Genomic DNA, 25,846 nt, shown 5'->3' on the forward strand with positions numbered 1-25,846 from the left:
CTTCAAGAAATTATTATTGCAAAGTACTCAAACTTGAGATATTTGTCAATTAAATATCTGGTGGTGTACGGTGATTTAGCAAAAAAAAAAAAAAAAATTAGTGTAGAATATTAGTTAGACTAGAACTATTTAACAACACCTCTTGTCTTTGTAAATGAAGAAACTGAGGGTGGAAATGTGGAAGAACCAACCTGAATTTTACAGCTTCTCAGGAGGATTTTTTTTTATTTTATTAACATTCCATTTAATCAAATGACTGAAACTGAAATGAGGAGGAAATTTTGATGTGAAATCCAGGACATAAATATTTGTTGTCCAAGTCCAAATTGCTATTTGCATTAATATAATGCAGTTAAGATGTGGCAATGATCAATTCCAGCAGTCTTGCTATTTGAGTTCTAATCCTGGCTTCACAATCCACAGCCGGAGCTCCAGATAGCTGGCAGCAGACGTGCCTAACAAGCCCTATAGTCTTTGAGCCTCAGTTTCCTGTTCCAAAAACAAGGAGTTAGCATACCTAATTTACAGAGGTATTGTGATGATTAAATACAGTAATGTGCTACTTAACAAGAGGAATACGTTCTAAGAAGTGCGTCCTTAGATGATTTTGTCTTTGTGAGAACATCATAGAGGGCACTTACGAGAACCTAGATGGTATAGCCTGTTACACGCCTGTATATGGTATACATAGCCTGTTGCTCCTAGGCTGCGAGCGTATACAGCATGTTACTGTATAGAACAGCATGTGATTAAATCAAACACAAGAGAAAATGATGCAATCAAGACACCTGGTGAACATAGTGTGAGGTAAACACTATAAAACTGCTACCAGCATAACACAGCATATAGTTCTACAGCAACGTTTTTATGAAGTAGAAAGAGTACACTCTAATATAACAAGAAGTATCATATAGCAAATGCATAAATCAGTAATGTATTGTCATCATCAAATATTATGCTCTGTACATAATTGTACGTGCTATACTATTATATGACCTGGCGGCACGTTAAGTTCTTTTGCAATAGCATCACCATAACCACGTTAGTAATTGGTTGTTCTGTGGCATTACAGTGGCTATGACTTTACTAGGCAATAGAAAATTTCAGTTCCATTATAATCTTATGGACCACCATCATATATGCTGTCAGTTGTTGTCTGAAATGTCACTGTGAGGTATATGACTTCATTTGTATTGATAGGAGCATTGTGGTCCCCCCTGCCTCTTGGCTTCTTTCCTTAATTTATTCATGTGGTTGTTGGTGGTGAATTTTGTTACAGTTTTAAAATGTTTCAATATCTTTAAATAATAGGGAGGGAGAGTTTTTGCTATCATGCTATATTTTTCCATCTTTTACAGGCAGTTTCCAGTTTTTGACTGATTTATAAATGCACATCTGTAATAGATAGATGATAGATCAATGATAGATAGACAATAGATAGATAGATGGTAGATAGATAGATAGATAGATAGATAGATAGATAGATAGATAGATAGAGATAGATAAATAAATAGATAGACAGACATACAGACAAACAGATAGATATAAAGACAGACAGATATCCCAACGTTGAGTAATCCATAGCTGATATAGAATCCTTAGAGAAATCAGAGGATACATCGCGTTCATAAAAGATCATAATGCTTTTAAAGGAACAGTCGAGGGAAAAAAATTATTGAAAATAAAGGAATACACAAACAGGTGTGGAAAACTCTTACAAATTACCAAGAAACAACTGAAGTCCCCTAAGAAGTAGCACAAATGAAAAAGAGATAGGACATGAAATTATTTTCAAAAATTATATGACCAATTTAAGAGGTCCCCAATTAAGGTTATAGGAAATCTCAAAAGAGAATAGAGAAAAGACAATGAATAAATTCAATAAATTGTCTTAAATTTGAAGAACATTAGTTTCAAATTGAAAAGTACTACCTAATCCCCAGCATAAAGGACTCACATCATTACAAAATATGAAGTTTTAAGGCTTTAGGGATGAAGGAAAGATCCTAAAATATTCCAGGAAGGAAAAAAACAAAGGTCCCCAACAAAGAAGGAGGAATCACAATGGCTTCAAAGTGCAAAGCAGTAACACTACAATACATAAGACAAGATAATAAAAAATAGAATCTTCAAAATGCTGAAGGAAAACTATTGGCAATCTAGAATGCTATATCCTGTCAGAAAAATGTAAGGGTAGAATACGGATGTTTAGAGACATAATGGTTTCCAATCCACACTAATTTTGTTAGTTAGCCCATGAAAGATGTTTTGCAATGTGAATAACTAGCAAAATGAGAGAGGGTTAGATTACAGCACACACAAAACAGTAGATTGCGCACAGGGCCAATTGTGAGGCCAAGATGTTTGTTAGGTAAGACCTAAGGCGAAAGCTATGCACCAGGTGTAAAGAGCAACCCATCCAGAATGAAGGCAAATGGCTCCTGGAAAGCATTCCTTAAGAGTATAAAAGTAATAGAAGAAGCAGTACTTCAAAGTTTTGAAAGAAAATGTGTAAACAACTGATGAGAAGTTTTGTGGTTGAATTATTGTTGAATTATTATTAAAGTTCTTACAAAACTTGGAGAACAAACAAAAATAATGATGAGTATTAACTCCATGGTGAAAGATGAAGACTACATATAATTGCAATGCAGTATATAACTCAACACTGAATAGCACACATAGTCATATGCTCAGAACCATATTTACATAGGCATGACTCCAAAGAATTACTTCTAATCAAAATTTGTAAAACTATATAATAGGATGGGGAGATGAAATGGGCACATGTGGTAAGAGCAAAGGGAGGAAAGAGCCTTAATACTCATCATATGCAGTAGAAATTTTGTAATAATGACTAAAACTAAAAATTAAACACTAAAATACAGCAACAATGCATGTTGTGTGTATGTATCAGCTAGTTTAGTTGAAAGTGAGTACTGTGGCACAGAGAAGGGAGAAGGGGAACTTGTTATTCTTAACAAACATTGTGAATTAGTTAACTCTTAAAGGTAAGATAGAAACAAACAAACAAACAAAACAACAAAAGGTACAAAAGAAACAAACGAGAACGAGAGAGAGATGGAGAAAGTGAAAAGAAGGACGAGGAGGTGGGCAAGGAAAGCCACACTGCTTAGTAGGTACAAGTGATACAGCTGAAACTAGTATAACGCCATCCACTTCCCCTTCCCCTACAACAAATGGGGTAATGGAAATTTATTGACTTAGTCAAAACAGATTTTCAGCTGCTACTAATAGAGAAAACTGACAGCCATAAGAATATCATATCTTGTTTGTATCAAGAAACCTTTACTGCTCCTAGATTTGTTATATATTTTCACATATAAATCTAACAATAGCCCTAAAAGATTAATTTTCCATTTTAGATATGAACAAATTGATATTTCTTAAGAATAAATGTGACATGATAATGCACTTTATAAACAGAAGAACAGAAACAGAAACCAAGTCTTTCAATATTCTTTGTATATTATAAATGGATTCTTTACTCTTCATCTCAATTCAATATTGTGTTTATAATAATTAAAGATTTTTTAAAAAAAAACCTATTCTTCACACAATATTTGTTAAGATGATGCCAAAGGAACAATATCTGAACGAGCTAGATTATTCCAGACAAGTTATCTCTTTTTGTAAATCTCCTAATATTTAGTTTTACTTCTCCAAATTTGCAAATTCAATCGGAATTTTGTACCTTGAAATAGTTATCTGTAAGAAGTATGTTGTAATTTTCCACAGAGCCAAAAGAAAAGGGGTCATTAATGAGAACTAAATAATTATGTATGTATAAGTTTTCAGGCCATATCACACTTATCTCACCCCAAAACATGAATTTCATGTACGTGTATTTCTCTTCTGCCAACCCCATCCAAAGTTGTAATATACAAAAGCCTAAAAACAATCTGCCAAAATCAATGGTTATGTCAGGAGAAGAACTTACAGTAAACAATTCAAGGAATATATTAAAAATATAATTATATTAAAATAATCACAATTAACATTTATAAACCTATTATAACTTATTTAAAGCAAACTACAAAATTTTAGAATAGTGGTTCTTAGAATTATGTGTTGGAATTCACTTGTATAAATGCAAACCCTGATTAATATAATTGTGATCAGCTCTCTGATTTTCACAAAAAAATACTGTGTATGGTTTCTAATGGGCACAATGCTCCTTAAAATCATTATACCTTTTAGGTTTACTCTGGTACTGAGGTACATTCATATAAACTTTATAGAAGAAAGAGAAAAAAAATGAAAGTTTTAAAAGATGTGGTTATTTTATGATTATTCAGGGAAAAATCCCTGAATAGATATGTAATCCCACATAAAATCCCATATATATGTAATAGTTAGAAGAAAATTCTTAAAAACCCAACCCTCTGGCATCAGAACACAAGTCTGTTCCTTATGCAGAAAAAAGGAGGTAATTAAAGGCCAATTTACTGGGAGTCCATGTGAAAACAATTTAGGAAAAGAATGACGCTGGGTTTCCCAAAGAATATGCCAAACTTGCATAGATATGTTTTCTCCATGTTTGTAGTGATGAAATCCACGATTTCTTGAAAACTAATCTTCAGTTATCACTTCCAGGATGATTCAATCAATGAAAATTCCTTGAGTGAGGCATGGAATTAGGACTAAGCCTGACCAGATCCCATTCCAGGAAGTGTACTGGCATGACAAGAACTGTTTATTCCCCTTGTAAGTAACACAGCTAGCTACCTAGATACAGTTAATAAATACGTCATGAAATGAAGGAAACATTTTAAAAATACATAAAAATAGTAGAAAATTGTAGTATAGAGATAGAGATGTTGATTGGTTAATTTAAAATATAGACATTTCTGACAATAACAAATTTAAACTTAGGCTTTAAGAACTTGCTATAAATCTAATGCACTTCTACATTCCATTAAAATCCCATCACTCAAAACCTTTACTAGAGGATTATTTGCATCATTCAGGTTTCTACACTTTCTGTATGTCATGTTTGTTGGAGAAAACTGGAAGTTTATGAGACATGGATCACTGATCATTTTTCATTCCATTACTACAGACATAAGGGAGATATTTATACTTCAGTGAGCAGGTTGAATGTCTTTTCTAGTTCCAAAGAAATGTAAATCCAAACAAAAAGAAAAAGAAAAAGAAAAAAGACATATAAATCCAATGATATTTCAAACAAGAATTATATATTTTGTATATATATAAGAATTATATATATATATATATATATATATATATATATATATATATATATATATTTCTTAGAATAGGACTTTCATGAGTTGCTTCTTTTTCTGTTTGATATTCAAAGTCCCTTATGCTCCAACTCCTCCACCCCCACCAACCATCCTGACCCTGAAAGAGAAGGTGATGTTTGTGGTGTTTTTATTCTTTAATGACTATATGAAATAACATATTTTTCATTCCTTCATCTTTTCTCATGCATCCACCTTTCTTTATAATCTGTTGAAAAATAATTCACTTATTCCTCAACATCATGTAAAATTTTACCATAAATGGCATTGTTCTTATAAGGCATAATCAAAATACAGTAAGGGGATGATTGTTATATAGAAACTGTTTTAAATCTGATATATACATATGTTTATCACTCAGTTTAAAAACCAGGATAATTTCAGTGTTCCTCTTAATATTTAACTAAAATATTTTTTCTTGAACTTATTTAGGATCCCAGCCTCAATAGTTGCCTCATCATACCATAAAGTGTAATTTTAGTTGTCTTCTCAAACTATATACAATATTACTAATACCAGATTATAAAATTATTATTTCATTAATGATACTTTTACTCCTTTATTGAAAGGAGTAAATTTATTGAAGAGTATACCCCCCAATCTTGTCTTTTCATTTGTAGTTTTCTAATCTATTCTTCTTTTGCTACTTTTATTCTATGTTGCCCCTTTACAAGTGTCTTTTTTATATTCTTTCTATTAAGTTGGTGCGAAAGTAATTGCAGTTTTTGCAATTATTTTTAACCTTTTAAACCGCAATTACTTTTGCACAAACCTAATTCTTTCATAGTTTTTATCTCAACTTCTCTACCTGCATCCATGGAGACATGTAATACTTTATGACGACGTTGCCTCACTTTTTAGAAGTGTAAAATGTCTAATCCCTGACACTTTGACATTTTATGATTTTTACACAAGGGAAGATGCTAACAGACCAAGTCAGACACATTTGACAGTAATGTTCAATTTAGTTTGAGTACATTAAAAAAAAAAATAGTTGTAACTGTCTGGAGAATGCACTATGTGGAATTAAGTCAAGAATTTCCCCTTAGGAAGACATGAGGATAGGAGGGGGACAGAGAAAATGTAGAAATCCTATAATATACAAATTACAATAGCTTTTGAACAAGACTTTACAAATGTGTTTCATCATTAGTTCTTAATGACTGAAAAAATTTTATCTGTGTAAGTAGAAAGATGCACCAATGATGACTAAAGCTAAATAAGCTTTAAAATGATTGGGATGTTGAGGTGAAATATTTCTTAACGTGATTTCTCCTGCATTATCTGCAGATAATGAACATTTTTATGATAATTAAGAGCTAACTATCTAAACAATTGAAAAATAAAAACTTTTCAGATGTCCACACTGAAAGCTGAAAAATGGTAGAACACAGATTTCTATGCAAACAGGTCTATTTTAAGCATAGTTAATTCTTAGTTTCTTTCATAGCAAATTCTTATCAACAGCATCAATTTGTGCACATAGATTTATGTTATCTCCACTTTCAAGAGCTGTGTTCAGAATGAATATAAATGCTTCTTGTTAACTCCTTAATGTGAAGTCAAAAAAAGCATAATTTTTTAAATATGAAAATTACCCATATCGCTAGATGTTAGACATACTAGAAACTGTTTTTTTAAAAGTGAAGTTTCCATAATCAGCAAATGAAGACAATATCATAATCAATAATGACTGGTTATTATTACTACATGATTGCATTATTATTTTTATGTAACCAAATTAGTTCTGGTTTATTCTATAGCCAAATGTGTATAGTTTTAATTTTCTCCAACTATGTTCTTTTTTTTAATACTGTGATTGGCGTTCTAAGTACTTTATATTTTTTTTCAGCTCCTTAATCTCACTGATCCACCCACCCCCACCCCTCCAGACCACACACCTACATACAGACAAACACTACCCACAAGCAAAAACTCCTGGGATTTTAATTTGGATTGCATTATAGATTAATTATCAATTCATGGAGAATTGACATCATATTTTTTCAATCCAAGATCATGATATATCACTTCAGTTTTTTAATTCTTCATTAATTTCTCTCAGCAATGTTTATATTTTAATATGCAAAGCAGCCTTGTACATATTTCATTAGATTTATTCCTAAATATTTTATATTTTCATGTTATTTTAAAAATTACTTTAAATATTGTATTTCAAATTTGTTCTTAGTACAGAGAGTTGATTATATATTAACCTTCATTAGTAACAAACTTGACAAATTAACTTATCAGTTTTTATAGTTTTTAAATTTTGTTGAATTTTTCTCAGTCATCGTTTCCAATTTTTCTTCTGTTCCTGTCTCTCTTTCCTTCTGTTCTGCTTTTCCCATTATGTGTACGTTACACCTTCTGTAGTTATCCTACAGTCCTTGTATATACTGTTCCACTTTTTTCAGTGTTTGTTCTGATTGCGTCTTGGTTTCGGAGGTATCAATTAGTATAGTCTCAAGCTCCCAGGTTAATTCCACAGCTGTGTCCAATCTAGTAAGCCCATCAAAGGCATTCTTCATTTCTGTTGCAATGTTTTTATCACTAGCATTTCTTATTTTGTTCTTTCACAGTATTTCCATCACTCTGCTTATGTTGCCCGTTTGTTCTTCCATGCTATTTATTTTTCCATTGAGCCCTTAGCATATTAATCATAGTTGTTTTAAGTCCCCATTCTGATCATTCCAACCTCCCTGCCCTATCTGGTTCTGATGCCTGCTCTGTTTCTTCAGATCATGTTTTTTTGTTCTTTGGTATGCCTTGTAAGTTTTTCTTGCTAGTTGGACATGATGTGCTTGGTAAAAGAAATTGCTGTAGGTAGGCCTTTTATAACGTGATGATGAGGTATGAGGGAAGGGGAGGTGGTCTATACTCTTATGATTAAGTTCCCAGCCTTTTAGTGAGCCTGTGCCTCAGGACTGCAAACTTCACAACTCTTTCTCAGGTGTTCTTTTTTTTTTTTTTTTCCCCTCCCTTCTTTGGTTGGATAGGATGGCTAGAGTGGGTGGGAGCTGGGTATTTCCAGTCTCCCAACCCAATTAGGCTCTGATCACACCTCAGCAGGTGAAGTTCCGGTTAACTAGCTTCTCCTGAGGACAGACCTTATAAGAGGAACACTGTGCTCTCACGTATTTCAACACGGCTTCCTTTCTCCTTCCGTTACTGGAAAGCACGGGGGCATTTTTCTTCGGTATTTACTCTGGGAAACTGGTTGAGCTTCTGGAGGTAAATCTCTCAGAATTATTGGAACCTTCCTATGACCGGGTCCCTCCTTTTGGAGTTTTTAACCCTCACTTCTCGGCACTGAGCCTCCAGCAACTCGTCAATTACAGGCCAGTTTTTCTGTCCCAGCACCGGTTCCCAAGCAGTTTCCACTCGTGAGCCCCTGCTTCGGGAAGCCTTGGCTCCCTGTGTGCTTGTTTGTCTGTCCAGGCTTGCGGGCAATGTTTGCCCTGTATTCTCTGCTCTCTGGCAGACTCAAGTAGAGTTGGCTGTTTCACTGTGTTCAGCTTCTTACTTGTTAGGCTGGAGTGACAAGCTTCTTGCATGCAGCACTTGGAAAGTACTGTAGAAGTCTTAAATTCGATTTAAATGAAATAAACAGAAAATATGTACAATGTACGTGATTAACAAAAATTTTATTAACATAGGATATTACTTAAAAAAAATACAAATTGTTTTTGAAAATTGAACAATCATTTTTGCGTTGTAAAAATACAATGATAAATGTATATGAAGTTAATTTCATTAGTAATCAAGAGGAGGCAAATTAAAGTATGAATAATATATATTTCACCAGTAAATTTTAGAATGTTATCTAATGCTTCTGAGGATGTGTGAAAACCATGATAAACTTACTCTAAAGCTATTCTAGCTATTTGTATGAATTATCCTCCCCTTTCCAAAAATACATAATTAGGAATATATAAGCAATGATATTCATTTTAACATTGTTTATAATCGGGAAATTTAGAAAGAACTTAAAAGTATATCTCAGTGGAATGGTGTAAACTGGGATATAATGAAATAATATCAACCATTGAAAAATGAAAAAGATGGCTTTTTGATACAATTATGTGGAAAAAAATTAAATCACAAAGGAGTGCGTATATTAGAATCTGCGTACAAATGTTGGAAAACATACTTAAAATCTTAGCAGTGGTTCTCTGGAAAGTGAGATTTCACTTTATTTCTGAGTTGTTGTTTTTATCATGAGTATATTTCTTTTTTCTAAATAAAATAATTAATATGATATAATACAACCTTATTACTAGAGCCTTCTGTGGAGTACACTAACAGGTGACTAAAGATATACACAAATTTCGAGTCTTATTATCTGTTTTAGGAGATGGAACAGTTTTTGTACACATGATAATCCCATTTTGTTTTCTCCTGCTAGGGAAAGGTGAACACGGGAAACCTTATCCCCTCACTGAAGAAGACCACGATGACTCAGCTTACAGGGAAAATGGTTTCAACATTTTTGTCAGCAACAATATTGCTCTCGAGAGGTCCCTGCCAGATATTCGCCATGCTAAGTGAGTATCGACCAGCACCATGTGCAGAGTGGCTTTCTTTTGTTTGTCTGTTTTGTTTTATCATGTTTAATGTGTACCACAGTGAGATATATAACTAAAAATTTTGCCTGAATCATTTTATAAAAGACTTTTATATTTTATGATTTTAAATGTTTGATTTAAAATGGAATAACTTTTAATATTCCAAAAGAATAACTATGGACTTTCTAAACCTTAATACACATTTTTATTACTGAGTTGACTAGTATTTCCATTTAAAATGAAAAGCTTTAAGATTGTATCCATACTTTTATATTTGATCATGTCGATTATGAAGAAATATTTTCTCAGGTGATTAATGCTGTCAGAAGGTCTACATATATTTATGCTTTTTCTCAACTTTATTTTCACACCAGCCGTATTCAGTGCTGTTGTAGTTACATCTTCCTTGAAGAATATCTAAAATTAATGTATCAATAATCCAGTGGTAATGGGGGTTGCTCAGTGTTCTGTCACTTCATGAATTGCTTGTCAGTGGGCAGTGAGGGCAGTTTGAACTGAATCATAGCTGAATATTATAGTATAAATGGAACCAAGAATTATATCGCATTTAGTTACCTGAAAACCCTGTTCTCTCTGTTCATTCCTATTTCCTCCTAACATTGCTTAATGTACTTTTTTCTCCAGTCTGTCATGGGTTTTTTGTTAGCATATACAATGCCAAAAGTATGCCAAGAACATAGAATGTGACCAGAATTTGAAGTTGTGGAATTATCATGCATATTGGAGGAATCTATCCAACTATAACTAATATACTTATTCCTCCCCACCTTACTCTTCCTTTGGAGACACTGGTATGAGAGAAAGAAAATCAGAGAAAATAAAATAAGGCCAACTAATAAATATAGGGATCTAAATTAAACCAATAATATACAGTAAATAAAAGTCTTAATTTTGTTCAAAAATAACCTTTTAGAAAAAAATCAGTAAATTATGGTTTGGGGGACCGTTTTTGGTTTCCCGATTGTGTCTTTGTAAATTTATTTTTAAATATGAAAGAATTACTGGTTTCTTTTTCAAGTTGTAGGTAAATTTGCATTTCCCAGTATAGTTAAGCAGAGGATTAATATGAAGAACAAATCAATTTTTCCCTAAACTGCATGCTTTGTGTGTTGGTCTAGGCCTTGTAGCTAGCCAAATTGTTCCCAGGTTACCTGAAATTATCTACAGTAATTCCCACTGACCAAGAACATTTCTAGTTATGAGACATCTTAATACTTAATTGCACACCATCAAAGATGCATTAAATTGCTTTGTTGGCATAATAAATGTGCTCAGAGAATAATTTCCTCCCACCTCCTCTCCCACCCTCACACTTCCAGTCTTTTAATGTGTGTATTCAAGTGGAAAGAATTGCAGATGGAAACAGTGGAGAAAATCACTGAAGTCAAAAGAAGGCTGTTATTCCCATTCTTCTCAGAGACTGTTTTTTAGCATAACCACCACCTTTTCAGAAAAGATATTCTTAGGCAATAACGGAAAAGAAAATTTCAGAATGGGAAGAAAAAGACTTTGAAATTTTTATAAGAGTCACTGAGTTTACAGTATCAGAAGCCATTATTTTAAATGTTAGGGAAGAAAAATGGTGGCTAAACTATGGTGTGTGACTACATTCATATTTACCGCGGCTGGGTATCTACTAGGACAGAGCCACCTAGTAGAATGATACTGAAAAAGAAAAAAAAAAACCTTAACAGAGGGTTGGAGATGGATGACAGCAAAATGTTAAGTATGAGACTACCAGAATAATACTTTACCCTGGTTAGTCCAGTATCTGACTCTCAGTGATACAGAGAGATCCAATGTTGCCTCTGATTTTGTCAAGGTCCTACAGGTAGGAAAACAAGAGCCAAAGAAAGTCTTACAAAGATCTGAGATCCCACTGTTTAAAGTCCTATGCTTTTGACTTCATCTGTGCTTATGAAAATGCAGGCACAGATAATTACCAGAGTGTGTAGCTCTGTTTAAGTGATACTTGAAATTATAAAAGCAACTTGACACTTACTCCAGTATTATCAATTGAACTAGGCTACAGATAATTGACCATAACTTATTTATATTGATGGAATCTGTGGAAGAGAATGCAAAATTTGCATGACTTGCAAGTGCTCTCTATCCATTCTTATCTTCACATTTACTTAAAAAAAAAAAAAAATGGTTCTAGGTGTTTTAATATGCTTATGTGCTAGTATACTGTGAAGAATTTTCAGAACTCCTAATCCAGAAAGCCCTTTTTTTACTTGCCTTTCCTTATTCAATAGCTTAAAAATGCACTGCCTTTTTTTTTTTGGCTTTATTATTTCATTGAATCAGTAATAGATTCCCATTAAGTAGGAGCCATAGATGAAGGAAAGTCAATTGGCATATGAGCAATAATTTGATCCTTCTTACGTACATCCTAATAATAAAGTCTAAGCTTTTCTTTTATGTTTTAAATTTTCTTTTGTGTTTTTCCAAATAGTTTTTTGCATCTCCCAATCTTGTAAATTGCATTGTAGTTTTTCTTACCATCTAGGCTTTGATATTTTCAAATTTTCGACCTTTTCTTCCATAGTCATAGCCCTACACCTTTGGTTGACTTTTGCGTTTTTTTGAAGACATGTCTATGTATTTTAAATACTCCTGTCTTTAGTTATTACCTAAGTATGCCTATATCTGTAGTATCTGGGCTCAACCTGAGAGCTGTCCTTAGAACATATTATTTTTACATTTTATTTAATTCAATATTGATAAGAATTTTACTATGAAAGCTTCCATATGGCAAATGTCCAGTCAATGGATATCTGGAAGACTTCATTTCACTACACTTCAATTTTCCCCCACCTTTATACTGATTGTGCATTTTCTTTGTATTCAGTCAGACATCTGGGATGCCACATGTTTGTATGCTATAAAACATCTTATTTTGACCTCCAGTTCAACATGAGAAATATGAAACATATTTAGAATTCAAAAAACATGTAAACTAGGAAAACAGAAAACCATGAAGGATAGATGGCCTGCATAGAAAATAAATTGATAAGCTTATGCATGAATATATTGTTAGCAAGAAAAGATTGAAGCATATTTGATTAAGTATTACTCCCTAGCTATGAATAAATTAATCAGTAGTTACCACACATACTCTTAAAAACAGTATAAATGTGTGTAAGATAAAATTACATCTATTAAAAGAAGAAATGCATGAGATTAGGACAGAACAGAGTCATGTGTGTAGGAGAGCTGAGGTAGGCGTCACAGAGAATTCAGGTAAATGCATCATAAATATGAGGTTCTTGTTTTTTTGCTGCTATAAAAGAATACATGTTTATCCAGGTGAAAACTGGCACATGCACATTAATTTAGATGCATTTAAAAGATGGCTGAGTAGCTGGGATATTTTTGAATTAAAATAATTCTACTCTGAATTGTGGCTTTTTAAAAAAATCTAACTTTTCATTTACATTTCACTTATATTTCCAAGATAAGGATCGTTTTAGTTTTGTGACTTTGACAATAAATAGGATATTGAGTGTTCAGAGCATTTTCTGTGATATCTCAATTCTTGAGAAAATATAAGATGATTTTTACATCCTCTTGGATTATACGATTGCTTTCGGTAGTGTTACAGTTATGTTGGACTAATACAGTTGACCCTAACAAGGAGGGGTTGGGGTGCTGACCCTCTGTGAAGTCAAAATCCACTTATAACTTTTGACTTCCCCAAAACTTAACTACTAATAACCTACTGGAAGTTTACTGGAATACTTGCAGATAACATAAATAGTCAATTGACATATTTTGTATGTTACATGTAATATATACTGTATCCTTACAATAAAGTAAGCTAAAGGAAAAAATGTTATTAAGAAAATCATAAGGAAGAAAAATACATTTATAATACTGTATGTATTTATTGAAAGAATCTGCATGTAAGTGGACCTGCACAGTTGAAACCGGTGTTGTTCGTCGGTCAACTGCTCCCTGAATAATTTCAGAACCAAATGAGGGATTGTCCAGGAAATGGTTTGGAATTAAAATATTACCATTATTATTGGTTAGATAATATGTTTGTGGGCATGGTTCAGGTGCAGGCCAAGTGTAATTTGTGATGCTGACCTCCAGAATGTATAACAAGGTATGGAGGGCAGAGTTAGGTGTCTGATCTCTGCAGGCTAGCAGATTCCAAAGAAGAAAAATGAAGGAGGAACTCAGCCAAGTATGATAAGCTCTGTAACTCAATCTCATCAATTGTGTATGAGAAGGTGGCAAGAGGCTAGGAATGTTAATCTAATAATGACTATGCCCCTACATAGGAAAGTCTATTGAGAGGAAAGGAGTCTCTTCACTATGTGAATAGGGTATAGCATCTACTTTGTATATGAGTATGAGAAGAGGCAATTTCTCAACATACACAGACTTTTGAGTAAATTTTTAAATTTTCAATGCCTTAGAATCGAAACAGTCCTGCCATCTGGAAATTATGTTGAATAATAATTCTAAACAAGTAGAGTTTCATGACCTTTACTAAAGTGCTGAACAAGTCAATTTGTCATTTTGAATTGTTATTAACCCACTTCAAAGCAAGGATGCTAACTTTCCTACTCTCTCATCGTTTATTAAGATTATTATTTTTTGTAATTAAAGTTTATTGGGGTGACAATTGTTAGCAAAGTTACATAGGTTTCAGGTGTACACTTCTGTAATATATCATCTATATATCGCATTGTGTGTTCATCACCCAGAGTCAGTTCTCCTTTTCATCAACCATATATTTGATCCCTTTTACCCTCATCTACCACCTCCCTCCCCCTTTCCCCTCTGGTAACCACTAAACTACCGTGTTTCACCAAAAATAAGACCTAACCTGACAATTAGCTCTAATGCATCTTTTGGAGCAAAAATTCATATAAAACCTGGACTTATTTTACTATAAGACTGAGTCTTATATAAGACTGGGTCTTATATTGTGTCTATGAGTGTTTGTTTCATTTGTCTTGTTCCTTTGTTTCAGTTTTATATACCACATATCAGTGAAATCATATGGTTCTCAACTTTTTCTGCCTGACTTATTTCACTTACTATAATAATCTCAAGATCCATCCATGTTGTTGCAAATGGCACTATTTCATTTTTTCTTATGGCAGAATAGTATTCCATTGTGTGTATATACCACATCTTTTTTATCTAATCATCTATCGAAGGACACTTTGGTTGTTTCCATGTCTTGGCCACCACAAATAAAGCTGCAGTGAACATTGGAGCACATATATCTTTACAGATAAGTGTTTTCAGATTTTTTGGGTAGATACCCAGGTGAGGGATTGCTGGGTCATATGGTATTTCTATTCGTAATTAAGATTATTAAAGTTGAGACCAGGTTTACCAAATCATCTGCAGCCCGGCCTATTCAGTTATTTATTTTCCTTGTAATAATCTTTCTGATTTCCTTCCTTTATTCCCCATTATATCATGAAGATACAAAATATAAGGAAATCCAGCGAACTATAATTCTAAGTTTTAAATGATAAATCAATTAAAGTTTTGAGTCAATTTTGAATTTAAGGAAAAACAGTTATATGTGTCCAATTTCTTTTAACTATGAATTAATGAGATCTTTAGAATGCTATTTATTTTAATTTTATGTGAAATAGAAAACTTATTTAACTGTTTTGACTCTTGCTGTTGAATGCTAGGACACATTCACAGAACTGTTTGAATTTAACCATCCAAAAATGTGCCTGCATAAAGTTGTTTTATCTCTCAATTTCAGAAGGTATATAGAAATTTGGGAGGCACTAGCTTCCTTTCATGTTCCTATTGTGATTTGCTTGTGAAGTTGATGAAGTATCTTCTTTCACCAAATTTTCAAGTGAATTTTGAAGCAAATGACTGTCATGCACTCCAATTACGAGTGAATACTGCCACAGAGGGAGATGGGAACCATAAAAAAAACCTGCTCTAGCCTAGGGTATGTCTAAATATGACTGAAAAAAGAAAACAATTAAATCATAAGCAGTAGATTGGAGGAGGAATGAATAATCAGGAACAACAGGTAGGAAATAATCTTTCAAAGCCTTTGTTCAAGTGAATACCATTCATAGTTTTTTGTGAACTAGCTTATGGAAACTACTATGGACATTAGTACATTAGTCTGTTTCTAAGATCTCTCTCCTTGCCTATTACTAATTGTATCTCTAAAATGTAGTACCAAAATGTGTCTCGAATGCATGCACTTGCCTTAATCTCAACTATATCCGTTATCATCTCTTAATTAGAATTTTAGAATACCCTCATAATTACACTTCACACACTCCCTTTTGCCTCTGTGCAATCCATTCTATAGAGTGAACAATAGTGAGCCTTAAGAACTAAAGCAGGTCATTGTATGCCCCCCACCCACCTAAAATACTTAAAAGACTCACTGTTGCACTAAAAATAATAGTCAGAAAACACCAACACTAACCTCCATTTATATTCTGATCCCTGCCCATCTCGGCCTCCTCTTTTAGTCTACCCTCTGTGTTCACCACGTTTCTGCCATAATGCCACAATGAACACACAGCCGCATAAACACAATCCACTATTGTTCCGTAGTACAGACATAAAATATCACATGACATTAAAGTGTTAATCATATTACTATATGAAATATTGCATATAAAAATGTATAAATAAGTTCCTATTTACTAGGTGACTAAATAAATTGTGATTTCCTTCAACCCCTCCTCCCCGGCACACAGGGATGCACACTCAGACACACTCACTTATAGTCAGCAGTTGAAACTAATTTTTCAGGCCTGTCAAAGCAAAATAAATTACCAGTTATCCCTGATTTATCAAACCCAACTGACATGGCAAGATTAGAATAGAAAAACAGAGTGACTAAAACCAGCCATTGAAAATTGAATACGCTGACATTAAAACAATTACTATGTAAATCGGTGCTTGGAAATGACTTATACAGATAGGCTCTAGAGTATGCTTGTCACTAGCCAGATGCCAAGTTGACATTTTATTCTGCAGCTATTAAGAATGGGGCCAGGAGAACTTTAGCTGAACCAAAATGGTTTTGTAAGAAATCATGCAATGACAAAAAGTTAAAAAGACAATAAAGAAGTGTTCTCCCCTTTCTGAACATTAATGGTTCCCTTGAGAAGATAAAAAATTATTTTTTGGTTCACTAACTATAATATACTTAGCTATTATGATTCTCTTATTTAGGAAATCTTTTTAAAATAGACTTCACAGAATTCCATTACCTGATCTGTCATCTATTAGTAAAGCTATCATATAAGGTTTGTGATAGACCAAAAGGCAATAAATTCATTACTTAACTAATTAACAATGAATGGGGGACGTGTTCAAGGTGCTGACACTGGCACTTGTAAATGTATCAAAATGTGGTCAAAATGTACCCCAAAATACCATTTTAGCCATAAAGTCAAGCAAATTGTAGTATTTTGAATTGGTGTTCCTCCCACATACACCTGAACAAAACTGAATGGAACTGAATCGGCACTCTATCACCATTTCTGAGAATTATCATAGTTGTTACAAAATGGCATAAAATCATAACTATTTAGAATGTGAGCTCTAATGCAAGCTCAAAATATAACTCCCTGCCTGTTTATTATCATCATTATTATGCAATGACATTTTAACATATATATGTGCCAATTTTCATGTTTTTCATGTTTCACATGAGAGTTGTGTGTGTATATATTTCTCATAATCTGAAACATGTTAATATAATTAAGAAATCTTTGAAAGTATACTATCACTCCATTCTTTAGATTATTTCATCAACAAATGTATGGTGAGTAATATTGTTGCGGATGTTAATATTACTTGAACAAATGTATTTACAAATACTAAGAATATATTTTAGGGGTGGCCAATTAGCTCAGTTGGTTAGAACATGGTGCTGATAACACCAAGGTTGCCGGCTTGATCCCCACATGGACCATTGTGAGCTACGCCTTCCTGAAAAAACGTTTATATAAACATGTATTTTCGTTTCATGTGGAAGTGTTTCTTTTCTTAATATTACCTTAAATGGAAGAAGTAAGACACGGATTGACTTAATTTTGAGGCCTCTCAACATGGTGACTTTAAATACTGAGCTTAAATTTTAATTTTTCAAAAAATGACTTTAAATAAATATAGTTTTTGGAGATTTTAACAGTCCTCTCTCAGTAATTGATTAAAGAGGACCAAAAACTTAATTGAGGTATAGGTGATTTAAACAAAATTATCAATAAATTGATTTAATTTGTGTTTATTTACATTTATTGAATACTACATTCAATAATTGCATAATAAACTTTTTTTCAATCATACATGGAATATTTACCCAAATAGACCATATACTAGTACATAACTCAATAGATTTCAGTTGATTGAATTAATACTAAGTATTTTCTCTGATCAAACTTGAATTAAATGAGAAATCAATAAAAATATATACAGAAAGGCTGTAAATATTTATAAATTAAATAACAGTTATGAATAACCCACAGGTCAAATGTAAAGTAAAAAAATTAGAAAATATTTCAAGTGTAATGAAAATACATCCCAAAACTTGTTTCTATGCTTTACATACAAAGCAGTCCTATAGGTAAATGTATAGCTTTAAATTTTTAAATTAAGCAACAAAAATTATCAAATTAGTCAAAAAGAGAAAAAAATTATAAAGTCAAAATTTAGTACTTTATTTGGATTAATAAAATTCCTAAATCCCCAGCAAGTATTTCTAAGGAAAAACAACAGAGAAACCACTAATGACCATTATCAGTATGGAAGAGTGAATACATTAAACTTCCAACACATTTAAATCATAATAAAGAAATATTATAAGTATCATCATGCCACAAATTTGACACTGAAACAAAATATAATTTTTTCTTGAAAATCTGACACTCACACAATGAAGCAGAAAATCTGAATATCCCTAGAGCTACAAAATATATTACATTTGTAATTAAAAGCCTGCTGACAGCATTCTGGTTTCTGGGTAAGATAAAATAAACACATGCCACTCTCATCCCATTGAGCTCAGCTATAAAACCTAGACAGATGTTGGCCCAGCTAACTGAGAGTGCTGAAAAATGAATAGCAATGGGTGGAAGAGGGATTGACATGAGAATTCAAAATAGCACTGAAATAATGCTGCGTTATTGACTTCCTAAAAACATATTTGACAGTTGAAAACAAAAATATGTTTTCTGATGTGCGTTTCGATGTACATAGATATATAAGATAACTATAGCATAAAAGAACGAGTATAAAGGGGCCTATCTAGTAATAAGAATTCTATATTATAAATAAAGTGGTACAATATTAATTATAAATACACTGGAAAAATTAATTGTGTATTTTGTAATCCTTAAAGCAAACACTAAAATATTATGCTAATATATGATAAAATCAAAATGGATACATTGAAATGGAATACTAAAAAATGTATAAAAAACCCAAAGAACTAAGAAAAGGAGAAACATAAGAAAAAAAACAGAACAAACACAAAACACTCCACCCAACAATAGCAGAATACATATTTTTCTCAAGTGTGCATGAAACATTCAATGAAACAGACCATATCCTGGGTTATAAAACAAATATAACAAATTTTAAAAGATCAAAATCTTACAAAGTATATCCTCTGACCCATAATACAATTAAATTAATAATTAATAGAACAATAACAAGACAATCCTCCCAAACACTTAGAAATTAAAAATATATTTTCACATAATCAATGTGTCAAAAGGAGGTATTAAGGGAAATTCCAAAGTATTTTGAAATGAGCAAAAATAAAGACAAGTATTTAAAGTTTTTTATATATTTCAAGCAATTTATAGGATGAAATAATTCTAATTTATCCAATGCTTTAAAGAAAAATAAACCTCAAATCAATAATCTAAGCCTTTACCTTAAGAAACTGGAAAAAGGAGCAAAATAAATTCGAAGAGTAAATTTCTTACTATAGTTGTGGAATTATCTTTATTTCCTTGCAGTCCTATCAACTTTTGCTTCATATATTTGGAAACTGTTATTAAGAGCGTAAACATTTTGTTATGTCCTCTTGATGAATTGCTCTCTTTATAAAAAAAAATGAACTTCTATAGATGTGGAACTTTCAATATTATAATTTTTGTCTGAAAAAATGAAATCTTTTTATTTTTTATTTTTTATTTAAACGTAGTCCAACGGGAAGCTTCCTTTTTTTGTTTGTTTGTTTTTAATTTGGAAGAAGGCAGACGACTAAAATGGCTGTGCTCACTAGTGTTGTTTGCCAAATATTTCTGATGATATTTCTTCTTGATCATATAGGATAGCACCTCCTGGGTGGCTAATTCCGACCAATGAGTTATAAGCAAAAAGCAGTATGTCAGTTTACAGACAGACCAATTAATTACCAGCTTGAGACACATCAGTGTTCTCATTTACCTCTGGAAGAGTGATTGAAAGGTCAAACTGTTGACTGTTTGTAGAGTACAATGAACAGAGACCCTCCTACCAACCAGTGATGAACAAATAGGAGAATCAAAAAAGAAAATATTCGTTGTTTTGAGCCATTCGCGTTGTTTGTGAGCACAATATAACATCCTAACTGATATACTTAATATACGTAGATAGAAAAAAACTCAGTAAAACAAAAAATTAAAGCCATGCATTAGATAAGCTAACAGAGTGACCTAAGGATTAAAATACATTTTACTCTAACATTTTACTCAAATCTTGCAATCCAAGAGTTTTAATATTTAAAATGTAGGTTTTGACATTGTATTTAAAACTAATTTTCAGCCTGAGAGTGAGAAAGAATGTTTAGGTGAAGGTAAGAAGAATGTGAAGATCTTAAGAACCTCAAATGCAGGTTTACTTAAATGTCTACAGTATAAATGTTGACATTGTGGCATGAATAATGTCTCTTTTAGACAAAAATATATCACACATAAGTCTGGTACTTATATATCTATAAAATTTATTTTTTTGCCTATTCCTAGTTAAAAGAACCACTTATCTTTTGTGAAACTAATTACATCATAAAGATAATATAACTATGAAAGGAATGACAATTAAAGTATATTTAAAATAAACAATGCTTTTAAACTAGATATAGTTTTTAATCTCTCAGTTTAGCAAATGTCAGTGGAGAATATCAGAAAATGTGTGTGTATTGTTTTGGGAAAATATAGAAGAGTGTGGGAAATGTCCTATTGAAGTTTATTTTCATTATTATTTTAGCAGAATGTTTACAGGCTTTTTTTTCCCTTTTCTCTTTTTTTTTCCCAACTTTTAAAATGCCTTGACCATTTGTCTTTTCTCTCAAGTAACTTTCTTTAAGAATGTAAACTATTTTGTCTCTCTGGTTCATTTTAAATTTGAAGAATTTTTTCTCATCTATTTAGATAAATTGTTACTTAACAAAGAGATGTCCTCATCTCTGAGCCATTCCTAGGCTCTAAGTAATTTTATGCAAATGCTTTTTTGAAAAATAATCCAGCAATATGAAATGCAATAATTACAGGCATTTTCATTCATATTTCTGTAAACAATGCAGCAAACGTTTTAATGTGTCCCTATTTTCTCTTTCTAATTTTGCTACAGATCTGTAACCATACACATATAAATTGTTTCATTTTACTTATTTTTTCAACACAGTTCCATATTGCTACACTGTCCTCATATTTAACAAATTTGCATTCTCAACTTGATTTGAGATTAAACCTAAAATACACAAGTTGCAAATTCTTAATAAAGCCCCGTGTATGCTTCAGTATTTCTAATATTCCTGAGAGTCAGTCATGTGGACCACAACTTCCTGAATCCAATTTCTCAGTTTGAGAGCGGATTCAGTATTCTTTGGAGCAGGTTAAGACTAAAATGACTAAATATAATTCTATCAGATTAAACACGGTCACAAAAAGCCCAGTTTTCCTTAGAGTAAAAATATGATCAGCACCCTTATTATTTTTCTTGCCAGTACTGTTACAATCTCTATTCTTTCTGCCTGTGTAGCGTCTGCTGTCTTCAGTACATCCTCTGCCCTGCTGCCAGAGGAATATGTAAACATGGTCCTGTCTTTCTCATCATTAGCAGTGTGTGAAATCCTTCACGTTGACTGCAGGCGAACGTCCAAACTCCTTAGAATCACTTTCAAGGTCCTACATGATCTGTTCTCAGCATACAAACTCATCTATAAAGATTTCCGTAATTCTTTCAGACAAAGTTAGTCATACTTCCTTCAGGCTCTCATTGTGTCTGCGCCATCTATTATGTCACTTGTCTCATTTGAGTCTAGTCATTTTAGGTATCTGTCCACTGGTCTGTGTGAGTCCTTAAGGGAAGAAACGGTAGTTCATTCATCATTGTATCCTAAGTGTCCCTGACTTTCCCTCATGCAGTTCCTATCTCTCCTAGCTCTCTACCTCCTTCCACAGAGGGTTTGACAGGTAAAATAATAACAAAACAACAACATAATAGCAATAACAATAATGATATAATGATATTGCTATTATCAGATGCAATATTGTACTAAGTCTTAGCATGGATTACCTAATTTAATTCTTATTAACATCATGAAAAAAGAAAGTTTTCCCCTACAGTGCCCCACATGAGAGAACTAGTCATACAGAAAGTAAATAATTTGCTATTGTCTCACAGGTAGTAAGTAGCAAAGCCATCATTTGAACTTAAGTAGTTTGATGTATAAAGTGATTTTTCAATATTTGAGAACAAATTATCAGTACAAGGTATTAGTAAGTTTTCAATGTGGTCTAATTGAAAAAACTAAATAAAATACATTTATGTAAAGAAGGTAATTTTATTATCTATTGTCTACTAATTAGAATAAGGCCATTTTCTTTGTATATACATAAAGTCCTGTTCATTCATAGCCATAGAGAAGACTGAACAGAGCATCAATGATAATTAAAAAGTTAAAAGAATAAAATATGTCTGACAATTTAATAAAATTATTTAAAAATATATCCAGGAATAACAAACTGCAAGCTTCATAACTCAACAAAAATAATAATGTTTCTTAAAGAATTTTGATCATTTCTTTGTATTCAAAAGACTGTTCTTGCTAAGGGAAGTATAATTTATGTGTCTATGTGTAAGATCAGATACCCCTAAAAGCAGACCCTGAGACAAAAATTTGACTGCAGTAGTTTTGAGGAGGAATCACAGAAAGTTCCTGGGGAGGCAGGTGAAGAAGTGAGACAAGGAAGGAAAAGTACGAGTAGAGGTGCGTTGTCAAGATGCCTATCCTTGTTGGGCAAATGAGTTTCAATCTTGCTGGGAAACTCTGCAAGATAATACGGAAAAAGAGAGGCTGACTCCACAGTAACACTGTTTATTCTCCACCTGTTCTTGACTTGAGTGAATGAATGAGTAGAAGGGATACTTTTACATCTCATGTGAGGTCATTTAAATTTACATATACTATAGAAATTATTGAAAACATTTTTAAGAGGGAAAGCCTTATTTCCATATGATCAGTCTTGCATTCTTTTGTTTCTGCCTCTTTCTGAATGGATTGTATAGAGCTGTTAAGTATCGCTTCGAAGTCATAAACCTGATTACTTATAGGGTATGACTCTGGATGCAGTTCTTATTTAATTAATATACAAGTGAGTATGTGCAATGTCTTAATGTTTAAAAAATAATTTGCCTTCCTGGGAATATCAGTTGCATTTCCAGAGCATTATGAGGTATTACGGTTTGCAGAAGTTGGTGCAATTAACCTAAAATTATTATAGGGAGGCACAATTATCTTGGGCCTTTGGCTTTGTTGAGAAGAATGAATGTCCTCATATAATTATGACAGGTGTGCTAAATTACTTCCCAGATTTGTGTGTTATATGTGAAAGCATCCATCTCACTACACTCCCATGGAAAACACTGACAGATCTGTTTCATATGATATTATTATCATTTTGCCATTTTATGTTATCCTAAAATGAACTTAAGGTTTTTTTCTAGCATTTCATGCCCATTTCGTGGTAATATTTTGATGGTTTATCCGATTTGTCTCATTGTACTTGAAAACATCAAAATCTACTTGTTTTATAAATATTGTTACAAATAATAAATGAGATTAATAATAAATGGACAGAATAAAAAAGAAAATGCTTATATTTGTATGTTTAAATTACTTGTGCAAAATATTTAATTTTATTTCATATTCCATGATAGTTATTGTTTTTTGGCTTTAATTATATTGTCATAGTTTCCTAGCTTACAAAGCAAGATCTCTTGTTTTAGATCCACAGCAATATTTAATATATCCTATTGAGATCATAGTAAAATGAAGTATTGAAATGACTGACTGGAAAAAAAAAACATTTTAAGTAATGTTTTGAATATTCTGATACAATTCTATACATCTTGGTAGAATCTGTGCATATTTCAATATCATGTTATGGTTTGTTGCCTCATCTAGACTAAATAGCAGCCTGGGTCCTGGCAAAAGGTGAAGCATTAGATGTTCCTGCATTTAAGTACAAACTCTGTCTGTTTCTAGATTTCCACTCTTTTTGTTTTCAGGATATTTATATCAGGAAAATCACAGAATTTGATCATGGATTCAAATTTTACCCTGTTTTAGTTTTGAAGTAACTAAAAGATTTCACAAACTTAAATGAATTCATCTGCCTTAATAAACCTTGGGCAACTATGCCCAATGCTGAGCTAGAAATGAAATGAGATTTGAAAAAAGGTTCCTGCCCTCATGTGGCTTGTAAATTAATTAAATAAATCACAAATATGCAAAAATAGCAATTGCATGTATTAAATTGCTTTTAACTGTGCCTAAAATTAAATCCTACTTCTTTTGGCATCTTAGATTGTTTCATGATAAGAAAAACAACATGAGATTCATTTTTATAATTTCCATTAGGAATGGGATGTCTTGGTTTGGATCTTAATGTAACCTTATTATGTGGTTGTATCAGTATATGATTATTTAACATTAAATCCTCATTTATTTCAATTTAAGACTGTATTTTCCCCCTAGAGGCTTATATGCTACCCAGCTATTGAAACATACCACAACCAAAACTTACTAGGCATAATTGTTAAAGAATTTAAATTTCCAGAACTTTCCAGGAAATCCTTCTAAACCTTAAGACCTTGTGCTCAGTGGAAATAATTTTAATGCATAAAATGTATCATTATTACTACTAGATAACAATAGGAAATTTTTAAGTTAACAAGAATACATTTCAATACAATACCTAGTTTTTGAGCCCTTGATACAAAGGAGGATAAACAATCAAGAGTGAGTGTGAAAGAGAGTTATTAATGAATTATATGAATGAGTAGAGTAGCTATTATGATATACAAGCTCTGGTTAGGAAAGTATTAGACAAAGTCTAGTTTTTACATTTGTCTGATAACATAATGTGTAGATAGCAATATAAGATATACTACAATTTTGCATTTGACCTAGCTTTTTTCTTCCTGCATCATCTCCAGTTGTAAGCACAAGATGTACCTGGAAACACTGCCAAACACCAGCATCATTATCCCATTTCATAATGAAGGTTGGACTTCACTCCTGCGTACCATACACAGTATAATTAACCGAACCCCGGAGAGTCTGATAGCAGAAATCATTCTAGTAGATGACTTCAGCGATAGAGGTAAGATACAGTTAATAATATTTTATCTGATTCTGTTACACCTACATAATCACTGCAGGCTTCAAAACAGGTAAGTTATTGTGACGTTTGTTTCTCATTTTATCTAAAGGTGATTATGATGTTTTTGTCTATGTTGTGATTTCATGAAATGTCGGCCATTGCAAAAGAAACTGAGAAGTTGTTGGTGTCATTTGAGGAACTCTAAGAAATTTCATTACATTCTTGTTGTAAATTAGGTTTTGGCAACATGCCTCAAGTTCTACTTTCAGATTCGGGACAAACACTGCAAAATATAAGTGCATAGGAGTGGTGAAATATTCTAGTAGAACTATAAAATCTG

At 32.4% G+C, this 25,846-nt stretch overlaps 1 protein-coding gene across 2 annotated transcripts in view; it reads left to right on the plus strand.

The window, feature by feature from the left end:
• GALNTL6 (polypeptide N-acetylgalactosaminyltransferase like 6) overlaps positions 1 to 25,846 on the plus strand; it is a 938,097-nt gene that overhangs the window by 375,140 nt on the left and 537,111 nt on the right. For both annotated transcript variants that reach the window (XM_019733270.2, XM_074338318.1), the window contains exons 4-5: positions 9,697 to 9,835; positions 25,340 to 25,506. In XM_019733270.2, coding sequence (XP_019588829.1) covers positions 9,697 to 9,835; positions 25,340 to 25,506 — 306 coding nt within the window. The remainder of the gene's footprint in view (positions 1 to 9,696; positions 9,836 to 25,339; positions 25,507 to 25,846) is intronic.

The sequence above is a fragment of the Rhinolophus sinicus genome, linkage group LG07 (assembly GCF_036562045.2).
Source record: "Rhinolophus sinicus isolate RSC01 linkage group LG07, ASM3656204v1, whole genome shotgun sequence".
Lineage (NCBI taxonomy): Eukaryota > Metazoa > Chordata > Mammalia > Chiroptera > Rhinolophidae > Rhinolophus > Rhinolophus sinicus.